General features: G+C 38.8%; 1 protein-coding gene across 1 annotated transcript in view; it reads right to left on the reverse strand.

Moving 5' to 3' along the window:
* Positions 1–17,500, reverse strand: part of LOC137998205 (uncharacterized) — a 68,606-nt gene that overhangs the window by 3,185 nt on the left and 47,921 nt on the right. Inside the window, exons 7-13 of the mRNA XM_068844594.1 lie at positions 13,054–13,276; positions 5,589–5,696; positions 4,882–4,944; positions 4,034–4,098; positions 2,517–2,681; positions 907–987; positions 1–38 (exon numbers count right to left, since the gene is read on the reverse strand). The exon at positions 1–38 is cut by the window's left edge and continues 59 nt beyond it. Coding sequence (XP_068700695.1) covers positions 1–38; positions 907–987; positions 2,517–2,681; positions 4,034–4,098; positions 4,882–4,944; positions 5,589–5,696; positions 13,054–13,276 — 743 coding nt within the window. The remainder of the gene's footprint in view (positions 39–906; positions 988–2,516; positions 2,682–4,033; positions 4,099–4,881; positions 4,945–5,588; positions 5,697–13,053; positions 13,277–17,500) is intronic.

The raw sequence follows: 17,500 nt of genomic DNA on the forward strand, positions 1-17,500 counted from the left end.
ACTGATATATCCTCCAAGGTCTGCAATAATTCAGGCATCTAAAGTATAAACATAGAAAAACGTGGTGAAGACAACGACAAAGAAGATAACCTGTGTCAGTGTTTATCGGTCGATATAATAGGTGCGGTTACACGGGTCACTTCTGCCGCGGTAAATGACCCTTTTACCACGGGAAACTGCATTTAGTGCGTGTGATCTACATTTCCCAAAGTAAATTTCCGAGGATACGTAAAAAAGATCAGACACTTAACGTGGTAAGTTGGAAGGATGTTTTGATGACCTAGTTACAAGAGCCAATCTCGATGCTGATGAAGTTGGGATTAAATTTCCCGCCAATGAATTGCGTGAGATTTCTTTTTACCTTGGTAATATCCGTAACGTGTGACCGCTGGTTAACACGGTATATCAAAACCCAAGTGTGAGGCACCGCGGCATAATTTACCATGGAAAATGCCATTTACCATGGTGTGTGTAACCACACCTATTGACTCAGGCATACTCGGGTTAAAACAATAACAAAGAAACCAACCAGCAAACAGAACAACAATCATACAACAAGAAAAGCAACCGAACGCTTTTCCAATAAGGAATTAAAACTGAATCTCACAAATTGGAGGATACCTGAACTAGCACTGTATGTTTCCCTTATAATGTATTCGTTAATGTCTTTGAGTTTCATGTCAACCAAAAGAAAACATAACCGTGAAAATTATGTAAAAGTTATTGGCTAGCTGTGTTTTCTTCAAGGTCGTTATAGGGACGGGTTGTAACATGAACATGCTTATTCTGTGGTTCAAACGTTAACCATAGTAGATTCCAAAGAGAATTAAGAAGGATAATGAACGCGGCTTATGTCGAGGTGCACAAAGTGGTGCCGCAAAACCCCGAAGAGTTTGAGTTACAAACCTTTTCATTCGCTCTCCAAAAAGCATGGTTTTTGTCTTCAATACAATTTGACGCAGGCTCAAAGATTCCCGTAAGAACTTCCTACAACGTAAAGGCTCTTAGTCAACAGTGAAGAACCTGAGCAGTATTTATCTCCCTTAGCTCGTTACTTCCTTAATTTGGAATAACTACAACCAAAGGTAACACTTACAGGTAGATAAATGGTACTGTGGCCTATGGTTGCCACATAAAAGTAGTATGATGTTCAGCTATCGGCCACGCCCTGTATTCCAGCGGGTTCTGATTTATTTCATTCGTGGTTCTTTCTTTTATGCGGATCCAATTGTCATTATCACTGAGGGTTCGGCATAATTTATTTTCCCTTCTTTTTCCTCAGAAATCATCCCTTGCAACATAGTTCATATAGATGGACTGGTTATGAAACCTCGAAAACTTCAAAAGCGAGAACAGTACAGTTGCATGTTGACTTGCTTGTGACTATGCACAATCTTATGTCCTAGGTTTTTGCAACTGAGTTTTGAATAAATTAATAGAAACTTTTGACTGGTTGTATTTTAGAAAAAGGGTGTGGTTTTTGCATTGTCAAGGCCAAAACAGCGAACAAAAACATAAAACAAAGAAACATGCCTAGTTTCCTAACCACCTCTATGTATAATTAACTATGGTTGGAACCATGAAGTAATGCTTTCAATATTCTTGGAAGTTCTGTATAGGTATTGTCGGATACCGCAGGACCTATGGACCGAGACCAAGAAGCGAATATTTCCCCATCCTACCTGACTTAACTTATCCAAATAAGTCGAAAGATAGACGTGATCCTCGCACTTAACTGGACAATTGAAGCAGTTGTCTCACAAACACACTTGAAAAGTTCAGGTGGCTTCAACTGGATTCGAATCCATGACCTCAGAGACGAAGGTGCAATGCTCTACCAACTGAGCTATGAAGTCACTCAAAAATTTGGTTTATCAACGGAGTTGATAATGTAAATTGACCACCGTACAGAGATTCTAAGAGCTAAAAGTTGAAGTCACTCAGTTGGGAGCAGGTCAATTTGTTGGGCTCATGTGTTCCCATGAAAGGACTGCATGATGATCACTTCTATCCTTCGTCTATAACCCGCAATTCAAATATGCATTTCATTCATTAGTCAATCAGTGTTTAATCACATGACCAGGAAACTGTCTTAAAGTATATGGCAATAAACATTTGCAATGCTGGCATTGGAGAGTAGTTTAAATCCTTTCTCCGAAAGCTCATTCGAATAAGATTCACCTTTCGACGTGTCACTGCAGTCACTCAGTTAAAGCCCGCAGCACAAGAACATCATCTGAAAAAATGCTGCTCGAGCGGGCCCGGGCGGTTTTTTTCCGGACGGACTCACGTCAACCCGTCCGGAATCGCTCAAGTCACTTTGCAATATAGGATTGTGACATCGGGGCCGTGTGAGTCACATTATCAAATCGATTAATTAGTATTTGTATCAAAATTTCCAGACAGGGTGAAAAAAGGGATTTATAAGGGTATCCATGTGACCTAAATCTTGTGTTTCTCTTTGTCTGTGATCCTCACCAGTTATTAAATAACAATTTTATAATTATTAATCTCACTTTTGCAAATTCAGGATCACGTTGAGCTATGTAAGGCATAATGTCCTGATATAGTTTAAATGTTTCCAGGCATAGATCCAAGGTTTGTTGCGAGGTAGATTGATTGGATGTAAGATTCTTGTGCATGGAGATCGTAAGACGAATGTTCAATTCAACGTCTTCCGTCTAAAGAACGAGGAAAAACATGGCACATCATTAATAGTTTTTACTATTATTTTTTAGTCTATTTACAAGCCACATCGACTCCGGGTCTGAAAATTATTCGTACCACAGCAATGAGAAGACACTTCCCTGTGAAAAAGGGATGGACTAGTAACTCTCACACCGGCAACACAATGTTAGGACTATTCTTGCGTAAAAGATTCAGTTAATTCGGAAATGTTGATTTTTTTCCTCTAAAAGGGTCTGTTACGACCCAATACTCATTGTGAGCCTTTAACGTATTTGATCACTACATATCTCAGTTTCAGTTGATATCTGAGTCGTCAAATTCCCACCCTGCCAGCAGAGCCTTTCTTAACTCGTCGAGAAAGAAAGGACTCTGCAGAAATCGTGTCAAGTCTTTATTGAATATGAGCAAGCCGTTACTAGGAGACAGTTTCAAACCCAGGCGAAGTCTCGATAGCACTCCCAGACGTAGTATTGATTTTCATACAGAAGGCTCGATTTTGACCTTCGCCTTGTCAAAAGTATGATGCTCGCGCTGCCTAAACCGGTTTGACCGGAGTGACCAGCCCAGAAACTTGGGCTGCGGTGACTTAAAGTCTTGACACTATTTCTGCAGAGCCTCTCGCTCTGCTGAGTTTCAGAGAGCTCGCAGGATGTTTGTTAAATGCCCAGTGGTGTTGAAAGTACTTGGAAATTATAACTTGCCCCTCAGTAAGTCCAATATCTTCTCGTCATATTCATTACAACGCTTTTTCTCAATCGAGCGGTGGACAAAGCGAAAGTACTTTTTCTAGTCAATTTAACAAACAGATTCCATGTTGCCGCTCGTTAGTTCAGTAACAGATCACAGATGACGTCAAAATGTGGTATGAACAAAAAAGTGCCACACGAGGCTGTAGCAGAGTTTGTCAACGTGACTGTTCTTACCACGTTTGGACGACTTCGGTGATCTATTACAGAACAAACGAACGGCAACATGAAATTTATTTCTTTTATGTTATAAAGAATTGGAAAGTTTTTTTATGATGACGTCCACCATGCTTCTGTCCTCTAGTAAATCGTAGGTAAGAAGCAATCAAAATGTGTGCATTATCGAACTTACTACATAACAAAAAACCTCCGCATTCGCTTTTGGTTGAATTTGACACAATATAAAGTCGTCGCGCCAAACTTTGAGAAGGTGACTACTTCATTTTTAAGAGAAGTAGCTTTAACATTAAAGTGTATAATGGAACGCTTTGATGCCTTCTTGTCCATTATTTCACACCTAACAGGTTAATTGCCCTAAAGTGAGCGCGTTTCTATATGAAGTAGGCCTTTGAGGCTGCTGTTAATGTTTTACTACTAACTAGGTTTTGAAGATTGTGCAGAATAAGATTCAACTTGTCTATCAGCTTTTTTGTATCCGTAATGCCTAAAAAAAAAAAAAAATTGCGATTAGGAAAAACAAGAGCATTTATCATTTAACCCAAATAAGCTATCCTACAGCGATTCCGTTTAAACAATCAATAATATCAAGAAAAAGTCTCAGTAAGGCACTCGGTGTATCGAGTCATCATCAAACAACAAGGAATTTAATGTCAGTGTTTTAATATCATAAGGAAGATTGTTCCACAGTCCTAGAGCAGAGACAGATGAAGCTCTGTAAACGTAACAAGGGCCAACGTTTGCAAAAACGTAACCCTTCCTTGTACTTGTGCATATTCATTGCCGTGACATTGACATCTTAAATTCCCACGACCTGCTCTCGTGTGACCTTGAAGCTCAGTCGAAGGTCGTGGAATTCCCACCCTGGTCAGAGTTTTTGTCTGTCCTTGTGTGGGCCCATTTCCATCAGTAGGGCTAACGCTTACATTGTCCATATGGGTAGAAAACTAGCACTTCACATTACCTTCTAATAGTTACGTCTGCTTTAAATTAAAGCTGATCAGTTCGATTTTCCAAAAACTTATTAAAAGGTCTTTTAGCAGTGCTCTGCATCAACATAGACGCTACTAAGGCTTCGTCGGACACCCTTAAAAATTACTTGAAAATGGTATCAGAAAAATATGAATTCTATTGCGGCCTCCATACTAAAACGCTTACCCTAACGGATCGACAGTGTTGTAATCCTTTGGAAACCAAACAATTTTTACCTTTCTATGAACCATTTGAATGCAAGGTATCGTATTTTGTATGATAGAAATTATACACTTACCCGAAGATAATGTCGGTGACACTGTGGGCTGGGATCTGCTCTTTGATGGGCTTGGTGTCACACCTAAGAAATTTTAGAATAACCATTACAAACTAGTGGAGTGTATTTCGTTCTGCCATTACTAACACTGGCCAGAACTACGTATGCTGCCAAGCATTTTCCACCGAAAGCAGAATAATTGTAGTATCATTTGTCTTTATTGTTGGAAATTCGTAGGAAAGGCTTAGATTTAAAGGGACACCTAGTGTTGGAGGTCAAAACTGGACGTACATCTAATTAGATGCCTTTCTGGGCATTAAGGCAGGACTGTCGAGAACACGGCTGACCACAAAACTGCCAGGCTAAACACAGCACTATTTGAGGCGGGTGGCTAGACTTACAAAATGGAAGAATGTTTCAAATTTCAAAAGGAAGATTGCATGATATAATTTACGTGGGACTTATCTCAGTGACCGTCTTACATCGTGGCCAATCTTTGTTTCTTATTTTAGAGATCTCTGCATCAGTAGCGATGAAAAACAAGGGCCACAAATCTTGCGTTTCCTTTTAACTTAATCAAAAGAGAAAGTTAGCTAACATTGCCCAAGAATCCCAAGTCCCTCAAACAATTGTAATCGGGATTTGAGAATTTCTCGACTTGGAAGGTTTTCTCAAAAGCGTCGTTGATCAGGGTCGCATTTTTTTCTTCCTTTAAATCAAATACTCACCGTTACTTTGTCGGACAGCAGATGAAGTTGATATCACCGAAGAAGGATTTCCATTCAAATGAATGAGTGTTTCAGGAAATGTCTTATACTTTCCCGTCCTATTGTCCCCTACAGATAACACAACATACAGCAAGTGCTGTTTCTTTATGTACAGTCTTATTTTTGTTGCTGTTTTCACTATGTTATCCCGGCCACTTAAATTAGTTTATCCGAATGGTAGAATGGTACAATGTGCAGTGCACGGGCTTTTATGTCTACCTGGATTGTAGTGTGTTGCTGCTTTGAACTCTTGCTTCTTACGTCAGGTGACCAAGTTTGTGATTTGGTGACAATTAAGTGTTATTACTAATTTTCTAGCAAAAACTCAAGTTTATTCATTAATTGACAAACGTATCCGCTTTTAGACAAGTAGCCTTCTAAGATAGCCATTACGAGGTATTCACAAATGGCATTCATATACAACACGATTAATTTAAAAATAAGAATCCATAAATTTAAGACCATAGTTTTAGCTTTAGCTCAGTGGTTGAGGCTGCCGTACTAGATCACGGAGGCTCGTGGGTTCAAATTGCATCTGGGGTTCAAATTTTTCCGAGCTCCCACTGAGTTGATGATAATGCTTAATATCTTTCATGTATCAGTTTGTTTGTTTATTTATTTATTTATTTATTTATTTATTTTGTCACACTGCACTGATCCATTACAAGAATGCAAGTTTACAAGATAAAAATAAAAAGTTGCGAGGAAACCTAAATGAAACCGCGGGGCTTATATGAAATTAGGTTTCCTCGCGAAGAACAAGGACGAGTGATCATAAGAAAAGACAAAATGCAGAGAGAGGGTCGAGAGCCAGTTTTATTTTATTAAAATGTAATATACATACAAACATTAATTGTCTTTTCTGAATGAATACTTTGTAATAAAGAATTGCTGTATCTTATTTTTCACAGATGCAAGAGATGAAGAACTAATGATATCTGAACTTAGAGTAAGACTATTAAGGAATTTCAAGTGGGCCTTGAAAGAAAACAGAAAATTGACGTATATTTGTTCTGTAATATGGTAAGCAAAAGGAAAGTGCGTGCCTGGTGATATAATTATTCAAGGGAAATATCAAATTTTCAAAGACGATAAGAATTGCAAAAAGAGTACAAAGGTAAATGATTGACCTAATTGAAATAAATGAATGTCTTAATTTAGGCAAGGAGATCTAGAGTTACTTAAAAATAGGATCTGCATGAGCATCATAATTGGACTTGCTTATTATCCTTATCGCTCGTTTTTGTAGAATAACGATTTGCTGAAGATAAATTTTGTTTGTGGATTCCTAAACTAAGTTACAATATTACATGACTAATTCCGTGAGCGGGCAAGATGAACCAAATCCCGCCCTAATCCCGTCCACCAACATGGCGGCGATGACGTAACGTGAAAACCATCTACAATGGTGGGGATGACTAGACCAATTTGTTCAAAATGGTGGCCACTCGGAATAAGCCAAGATAGCGGCTATCTAATGAGATATGTATAGGCCATGTAGGTATACTGGGTTTTAATGAGATGTGGAACGTCTAGGTCTATAGGGCATTATTTAAATGAGACACACGCCATGTAGGAAAATGGGGTTTTAATAGCATGCAGGATATGTAAGTGTACGATGGCTTTTTTATTTATTGCAAGATCTACCGTTCGAAGAATGAATGTCTCCTGGAGCAAAAATATTTTAACACTCACTTTAAGCAAACTACCTGCATAACCACCGAAGTCGTTTAAAACAGCATGCAGCACTGGATCTCTATGACAAAGGCGTAAGGATTCATCCTGCTGCGCCTCGTGAGTCCACAACATTTTGACCACTGTGGTGACGAATATCGTTGTCGATAAGAGTACAGACAACGCTGAACCACTTTCAATTTGTTAATTTTACAGTTCTGTTCTCGGTTACCAGCCCTTTGAATGAAAGCGAGGCTGGAATCGACCTTGCTTTTCAGGTGACTATAAGAGACAATCGCTCAAATTGTCCATTTAAAGTGGTACTACGACCAGAAAAAAAATCCTTTTTTCCTTTGGATTTCAAAACTATGTTAACTAAACACTAACTGACCCAAGTTTTAAGTTCTGATTTTAAAAAGACACCTGTTTATTTTAACTGGAAATTTCTTATTTATTCGTCCGCCATTACTTACTTTAAAATCTTGAGAGAGCTGGGTCGGGGAGAAAATGACGTCAAAGACTCACTGGTTTAAGAATGCAATGCGTGTGTACGCGGCCAAATAAATATGCAGCACGGGAGTTTCAGGCTTTCAGACTTTTAAACCCGTGTTTTGCATATATAATAAATTGCGTTTACACGCTGAAATTTTAAGCTAGTGAGTAAATGACGTCATTTTCTCTAGATCCAACCCTCCGAGGTCCAATCGGCCAGTTTTGAACGTGAGTAATGGCGGACCGTGAAATCCAAAACTTACACTCAAAACAAACAGCCTTTGGATAAAAGTCAAAGCGTAAAATTTTTCCAGTTAGGTGTTAGGCGAACACGATTTCAAAATCTGAAAAAAAAAAAAAGGAAATGATTTTTTGATCATAGTACCACTCTAAGTGCGAGGATCCCCTCACTCCTTTGCCTTTTCCATTGTTCGTTTAGCATCATATTTGCGACCACCCGGATGGCTGGTCGGACATAACAGAAGCACAGAACACAAATCTCTCTTACAAATCCATTTAACTGATTCATAATTCGAACCTAGATCTTCTTAATAAATAAATAAAAGCTCTCCCACACTTGCATGTACTGCATCTCATTAAAACTCCATAAACCTACATGGCGTGTACATGTATCTCATTTAAATAACGCCCCATATACGTAGACGCTCTACATCTCATTAAACCCCCGTATACCTACACGGCTTGTATCTCATTAAATAGCAGCCATCTTGACTTATTACAAGTGGCCGCCATTTTGAATAAATTGGTCGAATCATCCCCCATATGCTACTGATAACGCTATCCATGGGATAATTCATTTAGTTTTGAGAATGCATATCCCTTTGATTGTCGTTTATCCACTAAAGATCGCTATTCACTTCTTGAACAACTGAAACTTTGGAAAAATAACAATTCAACAGCCCATAAGAGATCATATCAGGAAGTTAAGTGCTTTACTTTCGTCATTCAAACAATCGTGCGGAAATCACTTACCCTGTTAGCTTAACTGCTCTCAAAAACAAGACGTGATTGGAAAAGAATTAAACCGGCCTATATAGAGGGTCGTACAGGGGGGGGGGGGGGGGGGTCTGTCGCACGGTTCACGAACAGAAAAAACAACGAATCACGGATCACGGATATCAATATTTCATTTTCCCGAATCACGGAAATAAACAAGTAAGATACTCCTTTTAATAACCTTCTCTTAGGCAAGAAAGAGTGTTTGGAAAAAGCAAAATCATGAAAGGCTAAGTAAAGGCTGCATATCGTAATCACCTACCTAACTCACTCTCGTTGGACGACTCTGATCATTCGTCCGCCTCGCATTGAGATATCATAGGGGTTGACAAGCCTGACTCACGCTTTCCACCCACGTGTTTTAGCCTTTAAGGAGGCTCGAAAGGGTTTTCCGCTGAGCGCGCGCGTACCCACACACGCAATTCGTAAGCTGCTCGCGTCAGCTTGTGATTCAAATGGGTCACAAGAAATAAGCAAATACCGCTAATTTCGCTCTCCTTTCTTCTAATTCCTATGAATATAAATAGACATCTCCTATTCATGAAAACTACGAAATTCTACACAAACGGGTTAATGGTCATTTAAATCCGTTTGTGTTGACCTTCAGCTCAACTCGCGCGTGCACTCGATTGAGCGGGTGACGCATGCGTAAATGCCGATCTTGTAACCCCCTCATTTTTCCTGATTTTGCAACTTTACTCGTTTATATCTCTGCTTCCCGACGGTGAATTTGTCTTTCAAATTTAAAAAAAATTCTGTAACTGAAAAAAAAATTAGAGGCACATGTCAAAAAAACTTATTTTTTTGAAAAACTGACCTACAGATTTTGTTGAATTTTAAATATTTTAGAGAGTATTTCTAACATTATCTGGTAACACTAAATGGGAAAATTTCACCGTCCCGTTTCTTGAAAAAAGGCAACATAAGTTGATTTTAAGGCTCAAAGAAATGCCTAATATCGTTGCCATGGTAAGTTATTTTGGAGGAAAATATAATGCGAGAAAGCTACGATGGGTACTTAATACCCTGGCCAGATTTCGCCTTAATATGATTACCCTAACTGTATCTAAGGACAGAATATGCTTATTTGATTGAAAAACGGAAAAATATTTCGAGCCTCCTTAAATTTCAGAGTTTAGCTTTTACGAGTGGAGTCAGGAGCCCATCACCCGGAGCATGCAACTTTCATACAGCGTCTGTGAAACGGCGTTTTCACAAGTAAGGTTATTTTTAGATACGCCTTTCCCGCGAATTAGTTTTCAAAAGCCAATCAGAAGCGGTGCATAATTAATAATAAACTTATTAATTATGCACCGCTTCTGATTGGCTTTTGAAAGCTAATTCGCGGGAAAGGCCTATCTAAAAATAACCTTACTTGTGAAAACGCCGTTGCAAGAAAATAGGTACGTTGCACGCTCCCGGTGATGGGCTCCTGGTGGAGTGGTCTCTCCTCGTCCCATTGCTCTTGTGTATTTATCGCAAAGGCCTTACTGCCATCTTTTCCCTTTTCAAGACGACACAATTTAAGTTCAACACAGGAGCCGAGGCCACGTTTCTCGGCCTCTGCCTTTATTCCGGCAAATTCCGCGATCTTTTTAGTAAACACTGCCAAAGATGAATGTTCGTCTGTAATCGGAAAGCGAACTCGTTCCTTCTCAAGCAAATTAAGTGAGCCCACATACTTCGGGTCCACGTAAAATATAATACACTCGACCCTCATCGACCTCATCGTACTAGACGTACTTGTCCCTGCCATGTCTCGGAAGTTTCGATGTTGCGAATCACGGTCCTTTGACCTCCCGTGACAGGGGAGACGATAGGAGTCGACATCCCATCCATGATAGGCATGCAAAGCACGTGAATTTGCACAATGGATTACCTTACGATATATTATGTGACGTCTTGCCACATTTGATGTTTTCAGTCTAAGAAATCTTCCGGAGAACTTGCATCTCAAAAATCACGCAGAATAGAGTAGTAAAATCACGAATATCGGTTAATAATTTAAGTTCTTCACGAATCACGCAAGACGTTCAGGTCACGGATCACGAAGAATAATTTATTAAATTCACGTTTCACGGAAAATAAAATCAGCTAATCACGCATCACGAGAATACCCCTGTACGACCCTCTATATAATATGAATCCTGTTCCCAAGGTCTTAATATTTGGAGAGATTTCCAAATTACGTCAGGAAACAACTTTCAGGGGGATTATACATGAAACAGCTAAACAGCGAAACGAAAAACCAAAACATCATGTATGACCCCACCATACATTGAATACTAACCTAAAAAGGTTGGATTTTGAGATAAAATATCATTTTAGAGGCCTAATTAGGCCTAAAACGTTATTGCTCCTACTCTCAAATCTTAAAGACTCTCTGTCTACCAAGATGCACCGCGCACAGACACGCAGGTTTAGTATGATATGAAACCTCCAGCTTCTCCGTCGGTGCGTTTTCCCTTCTTTAAATCATTCGTTATCGTAGACGCCCATCGGGATTTGTTCTTACTCGGTGCTTCATAGTTTATTAGGGACCAGGTGTTTTGTCGTTAAGTGCAATTCGCAAGCGTTTCAACGTGGGTTGGAGGACTGAGCAGTTGGACCAACAATCAATTCAAGAAAATGTTACGAACTGAGCAGCTAAGAGGGTCTCAATGGGGTTAACCGTCAACCGTCAAATGGCCCAAAACTTGACCGTCAACCGTCAAAAACGGAATATTTTTACCGTCAACCGCCAAATGAGCGAGCCAACATTAGGCGTCAAATTTCTCAGATATCCTTAAATGATCGAGACCGATTGACTTGAATGGGGTCAAGTCAAGCTGTTAATAATTGATCATTTTAATATATCACAGAAATACATATTTTTACTCGTAGTCTCAAGTAAAACCGGCTAGCGACAGAACTGACTTCCGTCGGTTAACACTTCCGGTGTCGTAATACGTACAGCGGTAAGGGAGGTGATGTAATTACGCTAATAATACACATAGTTGACATAGTTGAAGACCAATAACGTCATTTTTAGTGAACAAATTATAGGATTAAATCCAGTATTCAAATATGAGAAAAAACATATCGTTTTATTAAAACTTACAGTCAAATTTGTGCTTTAATTTCGTGTGATAAACGTCATTCCGAAAAATTAACCGTCAACCGTCAAAACGACTTAATTTTAACCGTCAACCGTCAAAGAGACCCCCCCCCCCCATTGAGACCCTCAGCTAAAGGCAGTATGTTTGGGGATACCACAAAATTTAACTAAAACTGAGTTTGCTGATGTCCTTTCGTGGTAAGCCGAGTGACATTTGTAATCTCTTTATAAATTAATAGTTGGATATTTACTTATTTTATTTCGAGACTTGTTTGGAATTCTAATTATTGTTTCATATAACATTTATATGAGATGCACTTGTTTGGTTAGCAGTTAAAAGCATTCCTGAAAATATATTGTCGAATTGAACGATGCCCAAGTTGTTGTGTTAACGGCAACGTTTGCAGCAGAGCCTTAGTGAACAAATTTACCAGAAAGAATATATTCAAGTTGTTAAAGGCAAGACCAACGAGTACTTTTACCAAAAACGGAGATCAGCATTAAATGTACTTTATTGAATTTTTTTGTGTAGATTTCTTGCGACGCAACCGGCGTAACGTGACAAAATCAATCCGAAACTGACCCGATAACATGTTATAAGACTTATAAGTCCAAGAGCGGCAGCGGTGCTTTATTCATTGCAAATTTATTTTTTATTTGACTGGCCAGCTTTTCTAGTATTCCTTTGTAGCTTTTTGTCGCTTATTTCTTTCCCACTCGTTACTTCACACCGAATGAAAACATAAACAAAGGCCTAAGTAAAGCATCTCGGTAGACAGAGAGTCTTTAATCTTAATCCTAATAATTAGGGGTAGTTTTAGGCCTAAAATAATATTTCATCTCAAAATCCAACCTTTGTCGGTGAGTATTCAATTATGGTGGGGTCATACATGGTGTTTCGGTTCGCTGTTTCCCGCGTTGTTTCGTGGTTCAGTAATGTCCTCTTTCAGGAAATGTACGAGCTGCATGCTTAGCCAGGGTTCCAAATTTACTAAAACAACAAATGGTTCTTGGAGTGTATTTTCTTTGGAAGGTAAACACATATTCACGGTTTTAAATTATTAGAGATTTGGGAAACTTAATTAAGCCAGGCCTTCTGCGGATCTGAAAGTTATAGACATTTATGACTATTGTATATTTTCTTACCTGGCAAATAAAAATATCCATAGGCATTGGTGTCATTCGCAGGTTGGCACTCTTTATTGCCACCAGTTCCATGTTTTAAGGATAAACTGCCGGCGGAAAGGTAAGCTTTCGGTGCAATTATCTGAATGATTCCGCCTGCTCCTCCGCCCAAACGTTGGGAACCTTCAGGAGGTTGTCGATTTCCTCCATCAACAATCAGCCTTCCATTACTGTGGATTTCGACCTTGTCGAAAGGAAATTACTATTAAAAGTGTAATGTTCAACTATGTCTCAGCACTTGTACTTTTCTATGCCACTGAAGTTTCGTTGTATACCTAAAGTCAAAATTGCTCAGTCAAGAAAGGTTGTAGCCCACCACACTCCAACTCTCTCCAACTCCCTAAGACATTTTACCGGACTTTTAACCCATTGACTCCTGTCAGTTTCGTTTTTGTCTGTTCTCTTTAGATTTTCATCATAAAATTGCTTCAGGACTGTTTTCTACTATGATGTGCAGTGGACGAAAGAGTGGATGTGCAGTGGATGTGCAGTGGACGAAAGAGTAAAAACCCAAATTACGTCACTTTCTTCCTGATCAACCATGATCATTGAAAATCATTACATTTCTACATCTGATTCTTAAATGTATGACATTTCATTTATTCTCTATCAGTGGAGTTAGTCTCAGTTCTCTATCAATGGAGACAGCTGTAATTTAAATTGAAAAAGTGGCCCAGTAGTTAAGGCTCTTGCCTTGAGATCCGGGTATCCCAGGTTCAAGACCCGCTCTGACCACTCATTGAATTTGTTCCTGGTAGTCCCTGGTTCAACTTCGCAGCTGCACTTGTAAATAGTCAACTGGTTTGCCTCAGGCAAGTTGGGATTCTTAACAGTTGTTGTTGTTCTGTTCCTTCATTTCGTTGATTGTGTTTCATTGGCCCTGAAAAGCCCCTATGTATGTAAAGTTACTGTGTTAAACAGAAAAGCCTTTTTCAGTATATTGAGTGAGACAAAATTCCCAAGGCTTCTGATTTCTCGGAAAAAAATCTTCGACAAACATCTACTCTTCCCAAGCGCGAGACTGAAATTTCGTTCTTATAAAATTGCAGTTTGGTCAGCTGTCAAACGCAATTTTGTTAATATTAGGCTAACAACAACAACAGTGAGCTTTATTTGCATGACTATAACAATACAGCATTGCAAAGGCGTCGAAGTTTAAGCATGATTTAGCTCTCACTGTACATCAAATTTTCATGTGATAATTTTCGTATATCATGAAATGTTGTTTCAATTTTGAAAGGAATGTATCTCTTATCGAGGAATATCTCTTCTAATTTAGTAAGAGATGGGTTTCGTCCTCAATTTTATTACCACCACAGACGGAACATATTTTTTCATCGACAGGGATTTGTCATACCTACCTGTTTCAACGCGTATCTTGTGGCAACTAATTCTGCGTTTTACACTGAGAGTACTTCTTAAGGACGTTCGCGCGAAAATGTTTCGACATTGATTTTTTTTCTGAAACTTTTACCACTGTAAGATGATGAGTTAGTCATGTCAGAAATGTAAAAAAAATGGGGGGTCACCGTCTTCGTTTTGGAGAGAACATGCCCGGAAAAACACCCAAAATGTGACAAAATCGGGCTTCGTTAGCGAATAAGGCCAGTGTCTGTAAACCCAAATATAGTGAAATCGTCTCTGCCAAATGTTGTTTAAGTGGACTTATTAAGTGAATTTAGTCAACTGGTGAGGTTCCTTAAAGATCAAGTTCGCATTTAGCGACCACAGTTTCACGCGCCTTGCAGCCGCAAGATGGCAGGATTTGATGTCCCGTGAGCAGAAATATTGAAATGTTTTTAACTCCCCACTTTGATTTTTTGTTCATTTTGGGACAACGTGGAGATAATTGTAAATAAAATCCGTTTCTGGAAAGAAAAATTGGGGTCACCGAACGTCCAAGACCGTTAAATCCAGGCAAAGCTATAGCAATGGCCTTTTGCCCTATCATTTCTCATTTTATTACTTAGCGCGCGCTCTCGTGTATGACGTGGCGTGTGCATTTGCGTGCGCAGTAAGGATGCGCAGAAACAATTGGCGCGAACGTCCTTAAGCGGGATTTTTTCAGTCGTGTTGAATCTAGGTAAGCAGAAGGGCTGTAATTCTTTTTGATTGAGTGATAAAAGCTCAGTTTACGTGAGTGCTGAAACGTCTGGTTCCAATAAGAGACATATACATATTTCTTTTTTCATGTGATCTACGAGTTGCTTGACTGATCTTGCTGTCATTCAATGAATTGTCATTAAAATAATATAGATTGAAATAATCAGATATCTTCATTAAATTGAGTAAAACCTATTTTGATCATTAGTGTAAAGCTCAATTCACATTAATTTTGTAGAGATTGTTTTACTATTGATTTGTCATCTTTATGTTGTAGATAGCTCAAGTAATTGAGAATCTTTTTATTGATATCTATGATCATGGGTTATGTACCAAGTTCGGCTCTACTTGCCATATTTGACGCTTTCTACTTCCAAATATCGTTTTCAGAATTGTAAATGGACTTTTTCGATTGGAGAGTTGTCCCAGGATTTGAAATCTTACTTAACAAAGGTACCCCAGACTTCACTACTGTAAGTTGAAACTGATTGGTGAGATCATGGAGTCAAAAATTTTGCTTAAGTGCAAGTGAAGGTTTCAGACTTTTAAAATCAGTGTGTCGTCTCAAACTTAAGAGGGCATGGAGGGCTTTTTGCCGCAAGTGGTCTAGTAGTAAACTTTCCAGAGGATGAGAAGCAAGTTCCAAGGTATGTGTAGTCTTGGACAATGTCGATTTTTTTTTATTGCCAATGTAAAAGCATTTTTGGAAAATCATTATCTTGGTTTTCTTAGGATTTATTTTTAACATCCTGGAGTTGCAATTCGAGGATAAGGTGTTCAAGTAGTTTTGATTGAAGTCCTACTTTAGATCGTGATAAAACAATTAAGTCCTCTGCATATAAAAGAGAGTCGAGTTTCATGCCATTTGGTAAGACAAGTGGATCAGATAGGATATTGTTAAATGAAAAAGCTAAGTCATTCAGACCCAAGTTAAATAGCTGAGGGCTTAAAATGCAGCTTGGCGCACGCCTCTTGCGCATTAAAAAGATCGCGTTTTCTTACTTCCTAGCCTGACAGAGCACGTATAATTCGCGTATAAGCTTTTTTAATGAGTTAAGAAATTTCCCTCCGACATTACATTGTAATAGTTTGTAGAGAAGTCCATCGTGCCATATCCAGTGCTTAACCAAGTGAGCCAACGGTGCGCAGTGCGCATTTACGGCCGATTTTTAATGAGTTGGTTTTTGATTTTGTCTGAAAAAGAGAATTTGTTACCTTTTAGCCTTTTAACTGCGATACAAATTTCAGTTTCATTTATTAACTAGTCGAGGACATGCGTTTGTATAGTTTCTCGTTCTAAATTTCATAACTGGTTAGTAATCATTTCTTGATGCAAATCTTGAAAGTGATTCATTTGAGTGGGTGACTGGAAATGAGACATCCAATTTTCTTGTATAACGGGAGGGATTTTAAAATCTTGAAATTAACAAGTTCACTTGTTTTGTGATTTAGGAGGTCTGTACACTGCTTTAAGAGGGTATGGTATTCTTCTCTTAATGTAATATTGAAAGGATCTCGGTGTGTTTTTTTTATTGGCTAGTTTTCACAGTTCGTGCCTTTTGAGACGACATTCTCATCGAACAATTTTTTTCAAAGATATTTTATTATGTTGTCTTTTTCAGTGGTAGACATCGTTTTGCGGTTGTTGTGAAAATAGCTTCCACTGCATCAAGACAGGTATTAACATTTTTAGATGGCTCGGTGTAATCTAGAAACTCGTAAATCATTCCCTGTATATGTCCTGTTTGTAATGTGGCTCTGAATTTTTGTGGGGATTCATTTTCCCAAATAAATTGTTCTGGAAAATGTAATAATGTATTGTTAATAATTGGTGCAAATGGATTTTGATCAGTTGTATTGATATAAAGCCATGTTGGTATTGGGCTGTGATCTGAATAACTTGACGGCTCCTTATCTATGAAATTTGCGCTATGGCGGAACAAATCCCGATTTACTATAAAAGGTTGGTCTTCCCAAAGAGTCGCCACTACCGCTTTCTGCTTTTTGCTTGTCAGGGAAAGCCACTTTTCCGAAACAACTCCATTTCTCTGCCACGTTGTGGAAGAGACGCTTAAGAGGAGTATATCTTACCTTCGTTACTCGACGAAGCAGATTTTTTTTCATCAGCTGTTGTTGAGATCTTGGCCGCCAGAATGATTGCTGTATGCACTGTCAAACCCGTAGAAAGCAGGATCGAGTTTGACGATACATATCAATATTAAATGCCACATGTGGCAAGTAATCGCGAGTCACTCGTTTTGCAAAGGTAAAAAAGGTTTGAAAGCCTCTGTGGTAAATTCCAACG

Source organism: Montipora foliosa, chromosome 1, assembly GCF_036669935.1.
Source record: "Montipora foliosa isolate CH-2021 chromosome 1, ASM3666993v2, whole genome shotgun sequence".
Classification (NCBI taxonomy): Eukaryota; Metazoa; Cnidaria; class Anthozoa; order Scleractinia; family Acroporidae; genus Montipora; species Montipora foliosa.